Source organism: Glycine soja, chromosome 20 (genome assembly GCF_004193775.1).
Source record: "Glycine soja cultivar W05 chromosome 20, ASM419377v2, whole genome shotgun sequence".
NCBI lineage: Eukaryota > Viridiplantae > Streptophyta > Magnoliopsida > Fabales > Fabaceae > Glycine > Glycine soja.
In genome coordinates, this window is record NC_041021.1 from 40,884,641 (window position 1) to 40,901,098 (window position 16,458).

The 16,458-nt window shown below is 32.5% G+C and overlaps 2 protein-coding genes across 2 annotated transcripts; both read right to left on the bottom strand.

The window, feature by feature from the left end:
• Positions 1-1,141: 1,141 nt before the first annotated feature.
• Positions 1,142-11,505, bottom strand: LOC114402114. The gene is made up of 14 exons (XM_028364638.1): positions 10,177-11,505; positions 9,340-9,462; positions 8,845-8,978; positions 8,518-8,728; positions 8,160-8,397; positions 7,868-8,018; positions 7,397-7,737; positions 3,757-4,706; positions 3,387-3,503; positions 2,708-2,841; positions 2,384-2,594; positions 2,036-2,273; positions 1,769-1,919; positions 1,142-1,689 (listed from the first exon to the last, which is right to left on the bottom strand). The coding sequence occupies exons 1-14, from the start codon at positions 11,018-11,020 to the stop codon at positions 1,375-1,377; spliced, it is 4,158 nt and encodes a 1,385-aa protein (XP_028220439.1). The 5' UTR covers positions 11,021-11,505; the 3' UTR covers positions 1,142-1,374.
• A 111-nt stretch (positions 11,506-11,616) lies between these two features.
• Positions 11,617-15,068, bottom strand: LOC114402930 (putative receptor-like protein kinase At4g00960). The gene is made up of 7 exons (XM_028365631.1): positions 14,187-15,068; positions 13,900-14,019; positions 13,197-13,330; positions 12,880-13,090; positions 12,526-12,763; positions 12,224-12,374; positions 11,617-12,082 (listed from the first exon to the last, which is right to left on the bottom strand). Exons 1-7 carry the CDS (start codon positions 15,010-15,012, stop codon positions 11,735-11,737), a joined length of 2,028 nt encoding a protein of 675 aa, XP_028221432.1. The 5' UTR covers positions 15,013-15,068; the 3' UTR covers positions 11,617-11,734.
• Between the last annotated feature and the right edge of the window lie 1,390 nt (positions 15,069-16,458).

Consider the following 16,458-nt stretch of genomic DNA (forward strand, 5'->3'; position numbering starts at 1 on the left):
ATTATTAAAATATAATTAAATTATTATTTTTTAAAAGAATAAAATAAATAATTTTAAAATATTTTAAATTCATCTTTCATATTTTATTGTTTATTGTTTGTTTTTTATGTTAACAAGTTATTTCTTTTTCTTTTCAGTATATTGTATAACATTCACTATAAATAAATAAAAATAATTTTCATTTTTGACATATTTTATTTTTATTTATGTAATAAATAAAGTAAGTTTTATTTTTTTATATATTTTTATTCCCTTTGTATCTCTTTTTACTTATATTTTATAAATAAATATATACTTCTTTCTTTCTTCTCATTCATTTCCTCTTTATAACAAATCACTATAAACAACTATTTTAGTTCCTATTTTTTTTTTTTTTCTCTTCTCACTTTCTTATCTTTCATTTTTGTTTCTTCATTCTTTCTTTGATAAATTAATTCTGTGCTCCACTAACCATATCATATGTAGTTATAGACTGCTTTGTCTAAATAGTTGTGATCCTTATCCTGATAAAACTATTAGCAACCGTTACGTGGCAAAAACAGAGTTGTATGCAGTTGGAGACCATGAGTCATCTCATTCTAAACGTTTACTTCGATCTCACTTGATCTAAACTCACCCCTTTTTATGTACTTATTACTGACATATCTTGTAAACAAAACTTCTCGATTCTTTGTGATTTTGGAGTCTAGCTCTCTACCTAAGGCACGAGTTCTCACATCCTTCTGCAGATATACTTGATAACTTATATTAACTATTTTAATTAAATTAACGAATGAGTTATAATATAAGGCCATTAAAATTACAGTCAAAGCAAAGCCTCATATCAAACTTATTTTGATTAATTGATGTCAAACAGATTGTACCTAGGCAGGCTTGGTTTGAAAACAATTTCCATGCAAATCTGGTCTAAATATAATTCTACTGATTCCGCATTTTCAGTTTTGGCAAATTTGGTCTTCTTGAGGATTTCAACTTTGAAATGTCTTTCTTGACGTATGAGCATTAAACGTGTTCATCACATAATCATATCCAAAATGAACATGCTTTTGTTTCTACCCATCACTACCTTTTTGGAACTTCAATGTTATGGGATTCAACGGATGGGAAGGGATTACTGCTCTAGTGCTCAGCCTTTGTTATGCATTATGAATTACTTCTATTAAAATAAATTAACAAAGCCCCTCATTACACTATTACATTCTGGATGTATTAATATAAATTAATGGCTAGCTTAGATTTTGATGTGATTGGAGAATTCTACAAGTTATGCTTTCTTTCTATCACTGAACAACAAGCATGCTTTTGGCTTGAGGGAGCTGAATTAAAATCAACAAGTAATGCTTTTGAGTGTCGTCAACACTATAGTAAAATTTTCTAACGAGGATCTAACTCACTAATGGAAGCCTCATTTGATGATGCTTGCATGCAGTTGTTTCTTGATTCATCTAATCTTGTATCCGATGGATCTCTAGCATTCATAGAATATGCAGGTTGAGAGGGTACTGGAAGAGTGAGAGAGTTACTGCTAAACATGTTTACAACGGTTGCCATGGTTGGTCTGTTGACTAAGTTTTCTTGAACACACAGTAATCCAATATGAATGCATCTCATTATTTCATTTCTAGAATAATTGCTCAGTGTTTGATCTACAATACTTAAGGCAGTCTCTTTCCTCCAGTTCCTCCATACCTGCAAGAATTCATACAATGTCATGTACTATTTTAAGGCCAAGAAGATTGTGAGTGTGACTCAGAGATTGCAGTCTTACAAAACTTATTAGATGTTGTACGTAACCGCTGTCATGGATATCACCATTTCTGTGTCCAGTCACTATCTCAAGAACTAGTACACCAAAACTAAAAACATCTGACTTCACTGAGAAATGTCCATGCATTGCATATTCGGGTGCCATATATCCACTGCATATTAACATGTACTAAATAAGATAAACAGCATACAATTTCTTACTTTATTTTTTATGCAAAGGACAACGATTGGAAAAACTTATATGCTTTTAGCATATTATGATACTTACACGGTTCCAACAACTCTAATTGTATTTCCGAGACTTTGATCTGCAACAAGCAATCTTGCCATGCCAAAATCTGATATCTTAGGATTCATTTCATCGTCTAAGAGTATGTTGCTTGCTTTGAGATCACGATGAATAATACGCAGTCTTGAATCTTCATGAAGATAAAGAAGACCTCGAGAAATACCTTCTATAATCTTGTAACGTCTTTCCCAATCCAAAAATAAACGTTTGATTGGATCTACAATGCCAAAGGAAACATCATGTTTTCAATTATGTTACAATATTTATTTTACTTTTTCTATCAACCAAAAAGTGATATACAGGGAAGACAAGCAGAAATGGTATTACCAAATATGAAGTAGTCAAGGCTTTTATTGGGAAGAAACTCGTACACCAGTATCCTTTCTCCTGTTTCCAAACAAAATCCCAATAGTCTTACTAAATTTCGGTGTTGCAGCTTTGCTACTAATAGCAGTTCATTTTTGAATTCTATATCTCCTTGGCCAGAACCCCTGGACAACCGTTTGATAGCAACTTCTTTGCCATTGGGAAGTCTACCCTGAAAATACTCAAGAGTTATGGTATGTTTAACTCACTGCTATCTACTAGTTAAGCTAACTACGTTGCGACAAAGAGGTCATGTTTAGCTCAATCTTGTAAGTGTTATCCTACCTTGTAGACTGGTCCAAATCCACCTTGTCCAACCTTATTTGCATCTGCAAAGTTATTTGTTGCGTCTATAATGGTTTGGAAGTCCAATTGTAATGTCTCAGTTGGTTCAATTTCATATTCAGCTTCAGATTCACCTGAGGAATGTAAGTTTAAGTGAGTTCTTTAAATGATATCCAAGACTGGGGTTGCAGCAAATCTTTTTTTTCTTCTTGATGATTGAATTCCTCATCATTTGACTTGCAGATTTTGTTTCATTTGTACTATACAAATTTTATTTCCCAATTATTTGATAGTAAGAAGAATTTTATAACTGGAAAAAAAATCTATTATAAATTAATGAACATTCCGTTGCAACATTGTAGCCTTGAGTTCAAAATTAACCGTCGTAGCAAAAAATTATACCGTGTTAAAAATAATAATTAGAAAAAATAGTCTCAAGGAGGAGATGAAGGGTTGTGAGTTACTATGTATTAAGGAATATATTTTTGTTAAAGAGTATTATTCTGTTTTGCATAGCCATTAAGCATTTACCCTTGGTATTATGCCCATTCAGCATTTTAATTAAGTTATGTAATGATTATGTGTCACCACTCTATCGAACTTCCTCATATAGCCTGTGACAAAGTAATAAAATATTTTATTTTTTCTATAGTTTCCTCTTTATTTTCTATTAACTTACTTTCAAAATTCTTCCTATTCCTTCCTGTTAAATACATGCACGTAAAGATGACAAATGTACTTATGGAGACAATTGGCATAATTATGGCAATGACAGTTCGCCCTGATTTGCTCATACCTGAAAAAAAAATATTTGCATCATGAGAATAATAACATGAAAGACCCTGCTCGTAAAATTTTAATGAAACCGCAAAAGTAGACATGCCTGTCTGATTGTGAAAGGAAACAAACTCCAAAATGGGAAAATTGAAAGTTGAATAACTATTATGCATAATATACTAGTCAGTGAATGTGTGGTGTAGCCAAAATAAAATATATCAGTAACTCGATCAAGTTAAGTAGCATGGATATGTCATGATGGAAGTGATAACCTTTTTTGAACCTGGCAGGAATGGATGGAGGAGGAGAAGGAAATGGTTGCGGTGTCAGCGAAGGCGGCGCAGTCATGGTAGTAATAGGATCAAAGTATGGGGTGGTGTCAAATCTAAGATTACAACTAGGTTCGAAAATTCTGCAACGTACCTTACCAGCACAGTAGTTTGGGATATATAATATTGCAATAAACAAGCACTGATTGCATTCCAACTCTGACAAATCAGGTGTGCATTGAACATGAGCATATACAGTTTGAAAGTTTGGACCTGTTTTGTTTGCTTGAGCATACTTACGGTGAGAATCACCTGCTTCAGCTCCGTTTCCTAGACTTCTCAGAAGGTCCCCGACAACTTCATTATACTGATCCTCATTTGTTGCATTTCTGTTGTTCCATATCAAATACCAAGGATCAGATTCCATAATTCCAAATATTGAGCGGGTAGAGTAGCGCAACATGCACTGATCATACCACCCAATTGCCTCCTTCTGGTTTGGACAAAGCTGTGTGAGAAGGATTCTTGAATTCTTGAGGCAACTTCGGCAAGATTCTGGCTTAAGATCTCCTCTACACATCCCAATAACGTTGACTTTGTCAGAGTTTTGGCCATTGGAGAAATTGTAGAAGCCATAGTCAATTTCAGTGTTGGAAGAGAGGTTGGACAAAAGGGTGTTGAGATTGGCGTGGAAGGTGCTGTTAGCAGTGTAGTTGCCATTTTTGTCAATACAGTAATATTTTACGAAGTTTGGCTGTGCTGTGGCTAGAGACATATTGACAAGGAGAATAACAAATAAGAGCAAAGTTTTAGAAACTATGGCCATAGCAGCCATCCTGAAATTGTGAATGAATGGGATGTGACAAAGAGAAGATTGATGGCAAGCTCCCATAATTAATGAACCCATAGTTTTATTTTTAAACCCATGTGCAACCATTGTCTCATACTCCTTCCTAGTTTATTTGAAAGTTGAAACAGTCATTGTGTCTTCTTTGAGTCAGTATTTATAAATTTGATTTTGAACAAAATTATTTTTAAAGTAAAGTGTTTATGTTATTTTTTTTTATAAAAAAAAGTACTTAAATTTAATAATTAAATTCAATATAAATTTTTCTCTAATTAAAATTGTTTCAATTTAAAATAAATTCCAAACTCAAAATTAATTCTTTAACATTTGATCATAATATATGAAAATTTAACTTAAATTACACTAGCTAATATTTTAAGGTGAGATAACATAATTTAACGTGAATCCAAACAAATTTTAAAACTTTTATATATCACTTGCGGAAAGATTGCCCAAGGGAAGAAGTCTGCGTATAAAGTATAAACTATTGGCAAATTCAGATCATTATGAAATGTACTTGTACTGCCCTATTTTTTGGTACATGTACTTGTACAGCCTTGAAATCAGTCGAGTATTTGTAGCATTTTATGATAATTGTATTTTGTTACATCTATTTTAGCTCTGTATAAAAGAGATTATTTACAATTTATTTATACTTATCTTATAACATAAATGCTTGTGTAACTGTTTGAAAGAATTTATAAAAATATTTTATAATATACTCAAATTATTTTTAACTTATTTCAATAAGTTTTCTACAATATAGTTAGAATAGCTTACAGTTTATACACAAAAGTCTTCTTCTGCGGCTTGCAGAATTCTTTTTTTTTTTTTCTTTTTTACGTTGACCAAGAGCAGGGCAAAGCGTGGAAACCCCGATGGCAACTTTCAATTGACGTTGTTAATGGATTCCCGAACTCGGTTTTGAACAGACTTAAATCAGTGGACCAAAATTATTCAATGGTATGTTTTACGATTTTGCAGCTGATGAAGAAATTCATATCATTTGAATTATCCGTACATAAATTTATTAGTATCATGAATTTATCATTAAAAGTTATCGTTGTTAGAATTCATATCATCATTTGAATTATCCATGCATGAGTTAGTATCTTTTTGCTAGGCAAACATCACCGATATATAGCAACTTTAAATTTCTTTTACGTCCCTTTTGACATGAATTTAGCGGAGAATTGGATTAATGCAGCTGATCTAAATATGTTATATATTTATTGATTCACTTTTTCTATCATTTTCTTCTTTATTTTCTTTTCATATTAGTATTATTTTTCTTTTCGCATCACCTTTTTTTCTACTTCTGTTCATTCTAAAATAAAGGTGTACATTTAACATTTTTTATTAATAATTTACAAGAAAAAAACTGGTCAATAGTCAACCTTTTAAAGTGTTCACAAACTGCCGTGGGCTATGGCGAACTACTAGTCCCGATTAAGCGGAAAATTAATGGTCAAACTTTTAAAGTGTTCACATTTTTTTTATCGTTTTCTTCTTTATTTTCTTTTCACATCACCTTTTTCTTTTAAATAAATCATAATTTTGGTTTCTTAATTTCTTAAACTCATGATTTTAATCTCCTAATTTTATAAATTAATGATTTTGATTCTTCCAGTAATTATTAACCAATAATTATAATTAATAGAATTATTAAGTATATTATAAATTGAATAAAAACTATTGATCATTAAAAAAACTTCAACAAAAAATTATTAATTCTAACATGATATTGTCGACGATGATGTCACAAGTGATGGTGGAGGTAAAAGATTGTGATTAATAATTTTTATTAAATTTTTTAATAATTAATATTTTTAATTAATTTAATAACTCTATCAATCACTATTATTTGTTAATATCACATTTTTTTCCTTAAAAGAAAATTGATTATCAATGTTAAGATAATAAAAGAAAAGGATTAATAGCATTGAAAAAGAAACTTCCCATGAGTTTGACATCATTATATTTATAATTTTTTTTAATAAACACTCATGCCTTCCTTTTCACCTTTTTATAAGAATTTAAATAAAATATTGGAAATATTTTTTATATTATTTAATAACGGATTATTATATAATTAAGAATTATTAATTTTTGTAATAATTGATTTAAGAATCATATCTTAAATTATTTCTAACTAATTAACACTGTAAAATATTTTATATCGAGTGTATTAGAATTATATTATTTTTATAAAACATAAACACAAGCTTTAAAAATGATAAAGTCATTCATTAAGCTATAATCTCCTAATTAAAATATTGTAATTGTAACTCAAAGTAACTTCAACCGAGATTAATGTGATCATCTCATTATAAATTATAAAATATATGCATTCATACACTTTTTAATGGATTTATGTAAACAATACATTGTAAATATTTTGTCAAAATTTAACATGTAATTAATTTTTTTAAAACATAAGGAGCTTTTCCATAATTAAATTTCCCCAGCTTGTTATATCTTCTAAGTTAGGCCTGGTGTATTAAAAAAAAAAGGAGGAAAGACTTCAATATCACTACCGAACGAAACATAATAATGATATTTTGGATTGCAATGTAAAGTCATTATTGAAAAACTTTGAAGAAAAAAGATAACTTAAAAATAAAAGATTATCACTTTCAGTTTGAACTTTAAAAAATATTAGTAGACATTATTAATTTTTATTAAAAAAAATATCGTATTTGATTATTATTTTTTCTTATAGTGAATGGTGAATATATTCTCTTACTCATACATAACATGTAAGAAGAATGTCATCTTAGCATGATTCATATCTACCGAGGATATAGACTACTAATTGAAGCCTCATTTGCTGATACATCAGCAGAGTTACTTCTCTGTTCATTTGATCCTGTTTCCGCAGAACTGCACCCCAAAAACTGGATGTCTGATAAACAACTGTTGTTCATAAAATAAGCTGGTTGCAAAGGAACTGGTAAAGCAAAAGAGTGGCTCTCAAGCATAAGCACCACTGAAGCCATTGTTGGTCTATCAGCAACCTTTTCTTGAACACAAAGTAGCCCAATGTAAATGCATCTAACTATTTCATCTCTGAAAGCATTATTTAAGGTGGGATCTATAATATTAGTTGTTGTTCCTTTCCTCAAGTTTGTCCAAGCCTGCAAGTAGTTCATCTTAAAAAACATTAGTTCCAGTTTTTCACTTCTACCATTTCAAGTGGATTAGTTAATGCCTAGTTTTCTATTATAAACCTGGTAAAGACAGAGAAGGTAAAGAAGGTAGACATACAATGCTTAATAGATGCTCCACATTGTCTCCATTACGAAATCCACCATTCTTTTGGCCACTTACAATCTCTAGTATTATTACACCAAAACTAAAGACATCTAACTTCATTGAGAGTTTTCCATGCCTTGCATACTCAGGTGCCATGTATCCGCTGCATGTCAATAAGGACAGGCTCAATTAGATACAAATTACAAACATTACTTGTTCTCTTGATAATTATCCATGCTCCATATCTGTCTTAGTCAAGGATATAGATCTGAAACTAAATACCCTATAATATTTCAATACTTACTAGGTTCCTGCAATTTTACTTGCATTAAACAGAGTTTGATCCACATTAAACAGCCTTGCAAAGCCAAAATCTGAAATCTTGGGATTCATATCGGCATCTAAAAGAATATTACTCAATTTGAGATCACGGTGAATAATCCTCCTCTGAGAATCCTCATGAAGATAAAGAAGGCCACGTGCAATGCCTTCAATTATTTTGTAGCGTGTTTTCCAGTCCAAATGTGCACGCTTGATGGGGTCTACATGGCAACATGAGTACAATCATTTAAAGTTTTAAACTGCAGTCTAAACCTTTGTTCATGTAGTCATGCAAAAGACATAAAGTAATAGATTTCAAGTTTAAGAAGGAGCCAACTTACCAAATAAGAAGTAGTCAAGGCTTTTATTAGGAAGAAACTCATAGACAAGGAGTCGTTCTTCTCTTTCAAAACAGAAACCAAGGAGTCTAACTAAATTTCGATGCTGAAGCCTGGACATTAATAGCACTTCATTCTTGAATTCAATTTCTCCTTGGCCAGAATTGCTAGATAACCTTTTGATTGCTACTTCTTGTTCATTGAAGAGCATCCCCTGAAGATGTCACGGTAACAGACTAAAAGTGTTATATGCATGTAAAATTTGCCAACAATCTGGACGTACCACATTTTGATATACAGATTATTTTAATTGTAATAATGCAACTTTACCTTGTAAACAGGTCCAAATCCACCTTGTCCTAGCTTGTTGGCAGGGGAGAAGTTGTTTGTACCGACTCTGATGGTGTCAAAGTCAAATAGTGATGACCCTACTTGCTCAATTTCATCATCAACCTTAGCTTCACCTAGATGGGGAAGGGAGTTTTAAGTTTTGAACAGGCAAGTTTGTCAAATGGATAGTTTAGCTTGCAAAAGTAAATGCTTACAAAACAATTCTTCAATTAGAGATCAAGTAGAACATGTGAGCAATTTATTTATAGAAAATAATTATATTCCCTTTTGGGCTTTTGTTCTTAACTCACGGAACATGTAAGCAATTTATTTAAGAAAAAATTTCCATCGAATGACATATCCTCTGTCAATGAGGAGAAAAACAAAACTGTTTTTTCATATTTTTATTAGGTCTCACACGACCAAAGAAAGAAAACACAGGAGAAAATATTAATTGACACTTACATCAAACATTAAATAAATATCTGAACTTACTCTCAAACAGTTTTGTTGGCTTTCTCACTCTTAAATAGATGCAAACAAAGATCAGAAACCCAACAAAGACAACAATAGGCACAACATATTTAGCGATTGCAGCTTGTGATTTGTTGCCTTTTCCTGCATAAACCGAAGAACAGTTATGATTAATACAATCCTCATCTGGAAGACAACTGAATTTAGTCATGAAACTTAGTAGAGAGACAAGGAATTCAAGATACCACAAAGCTTCTGGAATTTGTAAGTCTAAAATTCCTTTAATACTTAGTTCAGTTAAATTTTTTTTTTCTTAGATAATAATAGGCTTAATAAAAAAAATAGTCCTCCTATTTATCCCAACCTACTAAATCGGTCTCCCTATAATTTAATTCACCAATTGAGTTTCCGTTCCTTTCAATCTCACTATTTGAGTTTTCAATCCTAAAATTGGACGTTTACTATTAATGGGTAACGTTGATTGTTACGTGTCATAATCCTGTTGGACATTGAGTGTCACACATCTTAATCCTATTATGACGGTAAAGTCAATGTTACCCATTAGCAAGTTAATGTCCAATTTTGGGATTGAAGACTCAAATAATCAAATTAAAAAAAAAAAAGACTCAATTGGTGAATTAAATTATAAGATGACCAATTTAGTGAGTTAGGATAAATAGAAAGACTATTTTTGCAATTAAGCCATAATAATAATAATAATAATAAAATCACCCCTAACATATGTATTTATAACACATTGATCCTCAAGCTCAACCCTTCATCTAGCAACATCTATTTGACACATCATAAGTAAAGTTAAACCTCACATACTTCTAGCCATGTTGTAATAGTTAATACCATGATAAGTACTCTCTGGGTAATTTGCAGTTGTAGATGCTGGTGTAGGTGAAGGAGATGGAGATTCTAGTGGTGACAATTGTAGTGTTAGTGTATCAGCCGTTGGCTCATAAAACCTAGAGCTCTCGTATCTGAAGTTACACCTGAATTTAATAACCACACCACCTGACATGTGATTACAACATTTTGGTATTTCTGAAATGGCACCATCTAAGCAGTCGTTGCATTGTGCCACTGTCAAGTCAGGTGCGCACTGAACAACGGCAAATATAGTTTGAGAACCCGGAATTGTTGCATTTCCTGAAGCATATTTACGATTCAGATAGGAATCAGTTGTTGCAGCTTTCACTTTTAGTCTTGACAGCAACTTCATCAGCACGTAACTGTACTGATCCCAATCTTTTACATTAGTTTTACTCTGCAAGTAGACCCGGAAATCAGAATCATAGTAACCTAGTACCGAGCGATATGAATAGTGCAGCATGCATTCAGCATATCCTCCTATTGCACGCTTCTGATGTGGACACTGCTTTAGGAGAAGTAAATGAGAATTGTTGAGGCAAGTAAGGCAAGCATGTGGGGTAACGTCTCCTCTGCAAAGCCCATTTGCGTAGACTCTGTCGGGTTCTTGGCCATAGGAGGAATTGTAGAAGCCATAATCATTTTGTGTGGTGGAAATGATCCTTGAAAGAACGGTATTGAGGTTGGTCTGGTAGGTGCTATTAGGGGCATAATCTCCACCTTCTGTGATGCAAACAGCGTATGGGTATTCTGGCTTGGCAGTAGCTTGAGATATCAGAGTAAAAAGTAGAAAAAAGAAAGAAAGTACTTTTGGAGAGACCATGGTCTACGATGTTGTAATAATGTGTGTGTTAATTTGTTTTCAACACTTGTTGGCTTTCATAGTTCTTGAGATCTGACAATTTGTTTATGTTTGACCCGCAATTAGTCATTCACTTGACCACGGATGCATACCATTGAATCATCATATTCTGTTTCTTAATTATTGTGTAATAACCAATTTCAATGGTTAGGATTTGACTTAATTTTAGTTACACAAAATATTTGGTTGGAGAGGATGGATTTGCTTTAGTACAGACCAAACTCTAGACAGCTGGAAGCTTTGGGCATGAAATTCAAACACTATCGTACCTACCCATTCAAAATAAATTTAGCTTTATGCCACGTCCAGACCCAAGATAATGAAATAAGAGTATTGTAGAATTTTTTACTTTGTTCCAGACTTTTGAAACATTTTATAAAATAAGGGAATAAAAATCAATGATTTAAAGTTTATATTTCTTATAATTAGAATAAAAAATGCACCAATATGTTTCTTATATAATGGACAAGAAGGAATAATAGTTAGTAACATGAATGTGTCTTGTTTTTAACCTTCTTCCTCTTTTATATGACTTTCGTTATACGACTGAGCTAGTATTAAAAAAGAGAATCTTAAATCAAGTTTATTATGGGTATTGGGTACAGTTAAAAAGAGAAATAAGAAATCAAAAATTGGTGACTATAAGTCTGAAGGTGACACTTTTTTCAGTAAACTCTAGCGAGGAAATGGCTCAGTAATGGAAGCCTCGTTTATTGATTCTTGGACAGATCGAGCATTTGATTCATCTGATGCTCCTGCTGCCATTGGATTATACTCTTCTGATTGAATGGCTGGAAAACTTCTACTATCAATGAAGAAAGCAGGCTGTGAGGGCAATGGAAGCGTAACAGAGTAGCTGTTAAGCATAAGTACAACAGAAGCCATGGTTGGTCTATCAGCCACATTTTCCTGAACACAAAGCAACGCAATGTGGATACATCTCATTATTTCATTTCTCGAACCATCAGTAATTGTGGGATCAACAATGTTTGAGGCTGTCCCTCCCCTCCAGTTTTGCCATGTCTGCAAGCATTTGATCAATAATAGAAACATTGATTCGGATTCAGTCTTATAATTTACATTTCATATTTAACTAATTGGACATAACCTCTAAGGAAAAGGAAAACAACTAAACAAGTTATGGAAAGAAGGTTTGTTACTTACAAAGGTTAGTAGATCCCCTGCATTCTCCCCTTTACATACCCAACTGTTTTTCTGGCCACTTACAATCTCGAGAATCAGCACACCAAAACTAAAAACATCAGATTTCACTGAGAATTGTCCATGCATTGCATACTCTGGTGCCATATATCCACTGCATATCAACATGGGCGAGCTCATTAGCTCAATTACATGCTAATATCAACAACTTTGTAAAGATCATCTTGAAGATATTTTATTTATTTTTTATGATTGAAGACAGTGATTAGTATAACATATTTGCCATAGAACATTTTAACACTTACAAGGTTCCAACAATTCTACTTGTATTTCCCTGAGTTTGATCCACTTCAAATAATCTTGCCATACCAAAATCTGATATCTTAGGATGCATCTCTGCATCCAAGAGAATGTTGCTTGCTTTGAGATCACGGTGAATAATCCTCAATCGTGAATCCTCATGAAGGTATACAAGGCCCCTAGCAATGCCTCCTATGATTTTGTATCGCTTTTCCCAATCCAATTGTGCTCGTCTGTTTTGATCTGAAAACCAAAGCCAAGATATATTATATACAAAATAAGAGTGTTTTGACACTGAACTGTGTTACAGAAATGGAAGAACAGATGTACATTCTCATCAACCGAAAGTTTTGACTAACCAAATATGAAGAAATCAAGGCTTTTATTGGGGACAAATTCATACACCAGTAGCCTTTCACTTCTTTCCAAACAAAATCCTAGTAGCTTAACTAAATTTCTGTGCTGAAGCTTGGCTACTAATAGAACTTCATTCTTAAACTCTATGTCACCTTGGAGAGAATTCCTAGACAACCTTTTGACTGCAACTTCCTTTCCATTGGAGAGCGTACCCTGAAAATTCAAATTTGATGAAACTAAGTCGAGGCAACCAGCCTATATCAGCTATACCACATTTTGTAGATGTGATATACACTTTTTTTGTGACAGTTATATTTACCTTATAAACAGGTCCAAATCCTCCTTGTCCTAGCTCATTTGCATCAGAAAAGTTGTTGGTAGCAGCCACGATTGTGGAGAAGTCCAATTGCAATGTCTCCGCTGATCTAATTTCATCATCATTTTCAAGTTCAACTGGGAATGAGTTGCAACCAGTCAGTTCACAAAATGGAATTCTGGTTCTTTTTTGGAAAATTTTCTGATTAAAATAGCTTATTTGCTTTATTTATGATTATAATAACTTTTATTTAGGAACTTGATAGAATTTATAATATAAATGCAATTTATTATAGTTCAACAATTTACATTATGAAAATCAGAAATTGTACAGTGAATTATTTAGAATAAGCTGATTTTAACACATTTAAAAAAAAATCTACTCTTGCCAATTGCACTTTATTATATGCAAACTTACTTAAAGGCTTGTTGCAGTTGACTTTTCTTTCATTACTATTTCCCGATTGTGATAGAACCATGCATTTTTTTATAATAGTGGAAAAAATATTTCATATTCTATTATTCTGCTAACTCTATAGTAACTAGAACTCTTAGAAGTTATTCGATTACTCTAAATTCATATTTTGTCATTTCGTGGGTAGCAACCATAGTAGACATTTTGAGTTTTGCCATATAAATTTCATGGCACACAGGGAAGGCCCAAATCGACAAATAACATATTAAAAGAGAATGCCATGTTTGCTTACCTTCGATGTGTTCCCTTGACCTCCTCATTCTTAAATAGATGAGTATAAGAATTACTAGTATGACAAAGGCAATGATTGGCACGACTATTGCTATTACAATTAGAGATGTGTTGCTCTTCCCTGCCAAAACAGAACTTCAATCTTATTATTATATTTCTAGGATTGAAAATAATTAACTAGTTCCAGGAAAAGGCTGCCACCAACAAGTGTTTCAATTTTGTTGGTTCTACCTATAAACATCCATAAGAAGAAACTACTTTTAAGTGCAATTACTAGTTCACGTTTACCTTCTGGGGACAATGTATCTGTTGATGAAGGAGGAAAAGCAGACACCTTTGGTGCTGGTGCTTGTGGTATTGCGACATTGGTAGGAGTGTAAAAGGGGTATGTCTCATATCTGAAGTTACAGCTGGGTCTCATAACTCTACCACCTTTCTTGCTATCACAACATCGTGGAATTTCTGAGATAGCATCAACCAAGCATGAAGTGCATTCTTGTTCTGACAAGTCAGGTGTACACTGCACAAGACCATATATAGTTTGAAAGCTTGGTCCTGAAACATTTGCTGCAGCAAACTTATGCCGGGAGTCCCCTGATGAACCTTGGCTTACGAGGCTATATAGCAAGGTCCTCAGCACTTGATTGAATTGATCAACATCTGTTGCGTTACCAGGGTTCCACATGTAGGCACTAGGTGAGGCTTCCATGGTGTTAAATATTGAGCGATTGGAGTAGCGTAACATGCAATTGTCATACCACACTATTGCCTCCTTCTGATTTGGACACAGTTGCGTGAGAACCACTTTGGAATCATTAAAACAGCTGCGGCAAGCATCTGGCTTAAAATCTCCTCTGCAGAGCCCAATTGCGTTTACTCTGTCACTTTCTTGGCCATAAGAAAAATTGTAGAAGCCATAGTCAATCTGTGTGTTGGAAGAGAGGTTGGACAAAAGGGTGTTGAGGTTATTCTGGTAGGTGCTGTTAGCACTGTAATTACCCTTGTCATTGATACAGAAGTGGTATAAGAATCCTGGTTGGGCGTTAGATTGAGATATGGATATGAGTATGACAAGGATACAAAGGAATATAGGCATTCTTGAAACCATGGCCATAGTTGTCCTACTGGAGTAAGGTACTAAGAAATAATAAAGGGAAGATTAATTGAAGGTAGGTATATATGTACAGTCCATTCATGACTAAAACTTATAATATTCCACAAGTTGGAATTTGAACATTTAACTTTTGACAAGGTCCGTGAGCATTGCCACTGTTTACGTGTTTTTTACATATTGCCCGGAAGAAACTTGGTTGAAAAAAGAGGGCAAAAAGAGGGCCCCCCTTAACATTAACATATTAGACTTTAAATTTGATTGGAAGGAAAAATGATAATAATATTAAAGAGAATTTTTATTTTTAGTAAGTGTCACGATCCATGGAACATGACCGTAGACAATAATTTTTTTAGTCTAGTTAGTCTATCCTATATTAAATAATTTGTAAAAAAATATAAAATATTTCTTTCTCTCTCTTTATCTATCTATCTATATATACACACATATGGCACAACACATACCATTGAAATATTATCTAAAATATCAACTAATAGTGATATTGGTCATAAATACTAATCATCAAAGTATTTCAAAATATCTTAATTACATCATTAGCATATATATATATATAAGAGATCATTTAAATTTCAAAATGAAGGAATTCTCTCTGTGTAACACTTCATTTTTTTCATAAAATAAATTAAAAATGATTTTATTTAAAAATAAATAAAGTTTTAGAAAAATGATGAGATTTTTATAATTAAATAAATAATGAGAAATAGATGTATTAATTAAAATAATAGTTTGAAAGAAAAAAAATATTTTATTTATTCATTTGATAAGAAATAAAAGTTTTTTATAAAATAAATAAATAGAATAAATAATAAGTTTGGAGTACTCTAGATATAAATAGAGACATATTAGGTCCTATGTTTTCTCTTCTCAAATTTCATTTTTCCTTTTTTTTCTCCCAAAACTTTCTTTTTTCCTGCATACATCCAAACATGTCTCATTAAAATGATGATCTCATATTTGTTAACTGTTGGATCATTGTGAAATTTTAGCACTAGATTTGGAACTCTTTCAAACATGCTCACCGTTGTAATTTACGAAACAATGTCTGAGTTGAGAGAAATGACCTTTGCATCATAACTTTTTTTTGTTGCATACACTCAAACATGTTTAAGTAAAACTACAATCCTGGAAGCATTAACCGTTGGATCTTTATGAAATTTTGACACCAGGTTCGCAATTAATTTGTGCAAATATTAACCGTTGGGATTTTCAAATAATGTTTGGGGAGGGATAAATACTCATCGTATGTAGACAGTGGAATGAAAGCTTCAATCTCTTCTTCTTCTATTTAACGCTTGGAAACCCTAGTAGAGCAACCAAAGAAAAAACTTGAGAAATATTAGGAAACCGCTAGAGATGTCGCTATTACTGTCGAAATACACACGTGAGTCTGCTTAGATGTAAGAGATGAATTTATCATAATTGAGGTTA

Coding starts and splice junctions, on each gene's coding strand:
- LOC114402930 (XM_028365631.1), bottom strand. CDS start 15,012: ATGGCCATGGTTTCAAGAATGCCTATATTCCTTTGTATCCTTGTCATA. Junction 13,331..13,899: donor GTCAAGGGAACACATCGAAG/GTAAGCAAACAT, acceptor ACTCATTCCCAG/TTGAACTTGAAAATGATGAT. Junction 13,091..13,196: donor GATTTGGACCTGTTTATAAG/GTAAATATAACT, acceptor TTGAATTTTCAG/GGTACGCTCTCCAATGGAAA.
- LOC114402114 (XM_028364638.1), bottom strand. CDS start 11,020: ATGGTCTCTCCAAAAGTACTTTCTTTCTTTTTTCTACTTTTTACTCTG. Junction 8,979..9,339: donor GCCAACAAAACTGTTTGAGA/GTAAGTTCAGAT, acceptor TTCCCCATCTAG/GTGAAGCTAAGGTTGATGAT. Junction 8,019..8,159: donor AGTAAAATTGCAGGAACCTA/GTAAGTATTGAA, acceptor ATTGACATGCAG/CGGATACATGGCACCTGAGT.